This window comes from Orycteropus afer, unplaced genomic scaffold, assembly GCF_000298275.1.
Source record: "Orycteropus afer afer isolate SDZICR_OR568_19922 unplaced genomic scaffold, OryAfe1.0 scaffold00272, whole genome shotgun sequence".
Taxonomy (NCBI): domain Eukaryota; kingdom Metazoa; phylum Chordata; class Mammalia; order Tubulidentata; family Orycteropodidae; genus Orycteropus; species Orycteropus afer.
In genome coordinates this window covers 2,557,519-2,564,061 of record NW_006921859.1, presented here as the reverse complement: position 1 = coordinate 2,564,061, position 6,543 = coordinate 2,557,519, and the positions used below count along the sequence as shown (strand labels likewise).

Genomic DNA, 6,543 nt, shown 5'->3' with positions numbered 1-6,543 from the left:
CACAACTTTGCTTGCTGAAAGTGAGGATGACTTAAAGCACTTACTGAAGAAGATTAAAGACTACAGTCTGCAGTATGGATTAAACCTCAAAATAAAAAAAAAAATTCTCACAACTAGTTCAATAAACGGCTTCACAGTGGATGGAGAAAAGAGCAAAGTTGTCATGGCTTTCATATTATTTGGCTCTACAATCAACACCAATGGAAGCATCAGTCAAGATATCAGACGACACTGCATTGGGCAAATCTGCTGCAAAAGACCTCTTTCAAGTGCTGAAGAGCAAAGATGTCTCCTAAAAGACCAAGTTGTGCCTAACCCAAACCTGGTATTTTCAATTGCCTCTTATGCATGTGAGAGCTGGACAATGAAGAAGGAAGACCGGAGAAGAGTTGATGCTTTTGAGTTGTGGTGTTGGAGAAGAATGCTAGAGTACCAAGGTCTGCTAAAAAGACTAACAAATCTGTACTGGAAGGAGTGCAGCTGGAATGCTCCTTGGAAGTGAGAAGGGCCAGACTTCATCTCACCTACTTTGGTCATGTTGTCAGAAGGAATCATTCCCTGGAGAAGGATATCATGTTTGGTAAAATGGAAAGTCAACAAAGAAGGGGAAGGCCCTCAACAAGTTGGATAGACACAATGGCTGCAATGATGGGCTCAGGTATAGCAAGGATCATGAGGCTGGCACAAAACCAGATAGTGTTTCATTCTGCTGTGCATGGGGTTGCTATGAGTTGGAGATGAGTTGATGGCACCTAACAACAACTACAACAATTTTTAAGAGGTATGAATAGGAGAAAGGGCAGGACAAAATAAAGATTGAATATAAAGATGAAATCCAAACCAACCCAAATACACTGCCATCGAGTTGATTCTAACTCCTAGTAACCCCAGAAGACAGAGTGGAATTGCCCATAGGATTTCCAAGGTTGTTAATCTTCATCAAAGTAGATTGTCTCACTTTTCTCCTGCGGAGCAGCTGGTGGGTTTGAACTGCCGACATTCTGGTTAGCAGCCAAATACCTTAGCCACTGTACCAACAGAACTCCTTATAAAGATGAAACCTCAGGAATAATTTTGACATGTTAAAATGATCCCACTGAAGTAACTCCTTACCTTTCTCTAAATGCTTGTTTTGGATAGATATGAAAGAATGAGGAAAAAGTTCTTTCAATATTTTCTTTTTTGTATTCAGTAGTTACCTTTATATATTTTGAATTTTTTTTATCTCTTTATGTGAAAATTATCCTAATATTAAAATTTTAAGCTTAGACTTTGTTGTTAGTTGCCATTGAGCCAGCTCTGACTCATGGTGACTCCATGTGCAACAGAAGAAAACAGTGCCTGATCCTGTGCCGTGTTCATGATTGTTGGTGTGCTCGAGTCCTTAGATTTAAGGAACAGAAATTAGCTACAGTGAGAAAATGGAGCCTAGAGTGGAGGAGACAACTGGAGGGAGCATAGCAAAATATTGAAAAGCACAGGCTTGTGAGTACTGGGTACAGCACTGAAGTTGTGAAGTCTCTTCTAGAGTTGTGAAAATGAAATGAAATAACACATATCATGTGCTTGGCATGGTCAATGCTCAGTGGATAGAGACTTTTAGAATTACTCGTTAGTCCTCTAACCCTCTTGGCATTTATTGTCCCCACCATTTCCATCAGTGCAACCCTCTCGTATCTTCACTCACGCCATCCTGTTCCCTTATGAAACTCCATACACATTTGGCCTGGAATGCACATCACATATACAGCCATATATATGGGAGGGAAGATCTGTAACTTGCTTTTTGGTTTGACTCATGGCCTATTTAACTGATTTCCCTTGCCTCACTGAAACCCTCACTGCTCTGTGTGCTGTGACTTTTGTCCCTAGAGTGTTCAAGACCTGGCTGGGGGTCTCTAAGGTGGGAGGAGGTATATGAGAGATGGTAGCTTCCTGGCCCCAACAAATGAAGTTTTGGGGGAAGCCAGAGTTCTATGAGGGGGATGCAGTTAGCACATCCTGTTGGGATAATGCCACAGATTCCTAGCTCCTGAATAAACAAAGTATCTTGCAAATGCTACTTTATTGTGCGAGGACACAGAGAGGAAGAGGTGCATGTGTGTGTGTTTGTGTGCAGGTGTCTAGAAGTGCCATGGTGTGTACTTGTGAGTCTTCCTGTGTGTTTGTGTCTTGCCCTTGGCCCATATGGTGGAGGAGCATCTTCCCTCATGACCCAGTGGCAGGGATTGTCCAGGTATCTGTTATGCTCCACTTGGGATATTTTGCTAAGCCCAATGGTTAAGAGTACAGTGTCTGGACTACTTATTAGCTGTATGATCTTGGTTAGTCAAGTGATTCATCTTCATGTATGAAGTTTTCTCATCTGGAATGGGGATGATGGAAGTGCTGGGTCAGAGACAGAGTTTTCACTTTGCATGTGGGAGACTGAGCTTGATTCCTGGTCAGTGCACCTCATGTGCAGCCACCACCTGTCTGTCAGTGGAGGCTTGTGCGTTGCTATGGTGTTGGACAGGTTTCAGCAGAGCTTACAGGCTAAGATGGATTAGGAAGAAAGGCCTGACAATCTGTTTCTAAACATGAGCCAATGAAATCCCTATGGGTCACAATGGTCTGATCCAAAACTGATCCCGGGATTGGCATAGGACTGGACAGAATTTCGCTCCATTGTGCACGGGGTCACTATGAGTTGGGACCAACTCGACAGCTAACAATACCAAAGAACAATGGGGATAATAATAGTAACTACCTCACAAGTGTTGTAGAAATTCAATTAGTCAAACCTGTAAAGTGCTTAGAATAGTGGCACACAGCACATACTTAACAAATGTCAACTCCTTTTTATATTTTCCCCAAGTACCTAGACCAAGACTTGGCATACAGATGTACTCCAGGCACAGTTCTTGTCCTGGTGAATGTCTCCGTCCCAGTGTGTGTCTCTGTATGCTGGAGCACCTGGGCCCTGTGGGTGTACCTGTGACCTTCGTGGGGTGTTTGTGTTGGGGACTGTCTGTAGTGCCCTTCCCTCTGTCCAGCCCACCTCCCATACCCACATCTCACCGGCTGGCAGAGGCGGGGCTCTCGGTGGTGGCGGCGGCGGCGGCCAGGCTTGGTGGCTATACCGCTGTACACACTGTGCTGACTGTGAACTCTGCCTCCGTGGCCATGATGTCTGTGGGCTGGATGTTGCGGTCATACATTGGATTCTCAAATGTGGCCCGGACATTTGTGTTCTCATGGCCAGCATAGCCATTAAATGGAACTTTGGGTCTTCTCCTGGGAAGAGAGAGAGAGTGACTGAGAGGTGAAAAGAGAGACACACAGAAAGGGGACAGAGAGGGAATGAGGGAGGTTACTCCTTCCTTGTGGAAGGTTACAGCGCTCCTGAGCCAAGAAGGCTGAGGGTGGTGTGGGATCAGGACAGGTCCTGGTACCCGTCTGTGACTCCCCGGTCCCTGGGCTCCATCCTTCCCGTACCTGTGCTTGTAGAGATAGAGCACGAAGCCTGCGATGATGAGGGCGATAAAAGGCACCAGGATGGCAGCGGCCACTGAGCTGCTGTTGGAAGCAAAGTGGCGGCCAATGGACTCTGGGTCTGACTCCAGCAGCTTGAGGTCTGTGAAGTCCCAAACCATAAAACTCAAGTCAATGAGACACAGTCTGAGGCTACAGTCCCTGCCAACCACACCCTACCCAACCACACCCTGTTGAGAAGTGTGGCTGTGGCCTGGGATCTAACCTCCTCCACACAGCTGGGAGGGGCCCTGGGACCCAGAGCCCATCCCTTCCTGCCCTGCCCACCTCAGACATTCCCCAGGAGGCAGGATCCTATATACTCATGCCTGTGCTGGTCAGACCATATCCAGAGGACTATGCCCAGTCCTGGGTTCGGGGGTCGGGGTTGGGGGTAGGATCTGGAAAAGAACCTGAAACCACATCTCAGAATAGAATTTTAGAGGGGTAGAGCCCTTTTAGAAGTTTCTAAACTTCTTTTGGCCAGAGAAACATTTTAGTAGAAGAAACCTCATAAGGAAGCCAAAATATAAATTAGATTAAAGTGGAATTACTCTGGTTGGAGGGCAAGGGGGGCCTTGAAGCTTCTACCTGACCTCTGAGTTGCCCCTCCTTCTGCCTGTCTCCCCCACCCTGACTTGGTGGGCTCAGAAAACAACTAGACATGGTTTTCCATGTTAAGAGGTCCCTGGGCAGAGCACATTTCTACTCTGACACACATGGTATCATCATGAGTCAGACTTGATTTGACAGCAACTGGTGGTGGCCCCTGTTAAGTGTTCCACCTGAGGGGGCTGAGGCCCTGAAAGGGGGATGGGCCTGTCTTAGGAGGCCATGAACCAGGAGGGGAGCTGGAATAAGAGTCCAATTTTCTGAGGTCTTTACAGTTTGTTAGGCTGTGGCAGCCCGGGAAACTGTTTTCAAATATTTGAGGGGCACTGTATACAGTATGACCCTCAATGAGATGGATTGACACAGTGGCTGCAACAATCGGCTCAAACATAGCAACAATTGTGAGGATGGTGCAGGACCAGGCGGTGTTTTGTTCTAATGTACACAGGGTTACTGTGAGTCGGAAATGACTCGACGGTATCTAACAATAACAACTGTATGGAAGAGAGAGTGGTCTTATTCAATGCAACTCAAATGGCAGAGCTAATAGCAAATCTAGATGAGGGGCAGTGTGGACTAGGACCAAAAGAGAGGCAGATTTCTGCTTAAAACAGAGAAAAGCTTTCAGAAGGTCATAGCTGTGAGAAAATGCAATGCGTTGCCTTGGTTGATGAGCTCCTGGGGACTGGAGGTGTCATAGTCAGGGTATAGACCTGGCTCTGAGGCACCATGACTGCCTCATTTCCCCCTTTCCACTGCTTTGAGAAATCAGGGACCCCTTCTGCCATTAGGGTCTGAGGCTCTGCATCCAGAGGTTCTGGGTCAATGCCAATTTCTGAGGTGAGGATGTCTGATGTTGATACCCGAAGGATGCAGGGAAAGATGTCAAGGAAAAAGATGGGAGGGAAGCTTCTCTGAGTCCCAGTTTCCTCATCTGTAAAATGAAGACCAAAACACCAACCTTCTAGGACTGAGCTGAGGGGGGAATGACACCATGAGTAAAGGCAGCACTGAGACTCCAAGCTTGACTGTCAAGCTTAAGGGCGTCTTTGTACCTTGAGGGAGAGATGGTGCCTGAGGACTGGCCAGACAGTGTGGCAGGAGACTGTATTTGGGACCCAACGGCCCATAACCTGGGAGCTCTCAACTCAAGGGTTGAGCTGTGAAACTGCTCAGCAAGGGCTGAGGGTATGTGTGTATGTTACTGTTTTGGGAGAGAGATTCCATAGCTTTTATCAGAATTTTAAAGGTGTCCCTGACTCAAAAAGGTTAAGAACCTCTGTTTTACCTGGTTGAAACTTACCAATCCTTTCCCTCCCCCAACCCCAACACACAATTTCTCCTCACACTTCCAAGTGACAGATGCTAGTTACCAAGTCTTTGAAAGCCGAACTGCCCAAAGTCTTGGCCTTTGACAGAGCCTTGGTAGATGAAGGTGCCTCCAGAGGACTCTGAGGAGACCTGTGACGGTGGGAGTGGAGAAAGTAAGATGGGGGGCATGTTAGAACAAGCCAGAACTCCTCCAGGCCAGGCCAGAGACACACTTACAGGTACACGCTGTCAGATGTGTTGGTGTCACCCTCCCACCCATGGCAAAACATGCAGACATTGACGCTCTTCCCACACGCAGGCAGGAGCAGGTGGACGTGCTGGGGGGTGGAGCAGAGGCAACAACTTCTTTCGTTACATAGCGAGAAATGTTCTTTTTCTACTGGTCAAGCCACTTAAACTGTTTGTGCCTCAGTTTCTCATTTGTAAACCAGGAATAACAACAGTACTTATGCCACAGGGTTGATATGAGGATTAAGTGAATTAATATAGAGAAAGCACTTACAACCCTTTAGAGGCCCTAAGTTTGTGCTGGCCATTATTTCTGTTGTGAAAAATAGACCTTTAGAGCCTTGTGGAACACACAGAACCAGAATTAAAAGGTACCCAGCAGGTTTAATGTACTTTGGATACTTCATCACAGTTCTAATAGCTGTTGATTTTTCGGGTAGGGGCTGGATGGGGGCATAACTTCTCCCTGCTCCCTGCTGCCACTGTACCTCCTTGATGCTCACATGACAGATGTGGACACTCGAGACCATGCAGCTTGTGGACTCCTCAGCTGAAGGTGTGTATTGAGGTGCTTGGGCCAGGGATGAGCCTTCTGTCTGTGGGGCTCCAGGCTGAACTCCCCACCTATCCCTTCCAACACTCCCTGGGTGACTTGTAGTGGTGGCCCTGATGGACTGTCATCATAAGCAGTTGCTCCAGCCTCGCCTAGCCCTCCAGAGCTCCATTCTCGTCTTGCCCATGGCCTACACTCCTAGCTCCTACCCCCATCTTTGACCCTTGTCCTCTTATATCTGGCAACTAGTATGGTGGAGTCTGTCGTTCCTGCAGAGTTTTTTTTTTTTTTTTTTTTTTAATTGT

At 47.0% G+C, this 6,543-nt stretch overlaps 1 protein-coding gene across 1 annotated transcript in view; it reads right to left on the bottom strand.

The window, feature by feature from the left end:
• Window positions 1-3,116: 3,116 nt before the first annotated feature.
• The window catches only part of CSMD2 (CUB and Sushi multiple domains 2), a 972,087-nt gene continuing 968,660 nt past the window's right edge, over window positions 3,117-6,543 (bottom strand). Inside the window, exons 69-71 of the mRNA XM_007950414.1 lie at window positions 5,499-5,586; window positions 3,478-3,616; window positions 3,117-3,276 (exon numbers count right to left, since the gene is read on the bottom strand). Coding sequence (XP_007948605.1) covers window positions 3,117-3,276; window positions 3,478-3,616; window positions 5,499-5,586 — 387 coding nt within the window. The remainder of the gene's footprint in view (window positions 3,277-3,477; window positions 3,617-5,498; window positions 5,587-6,543) is intronic.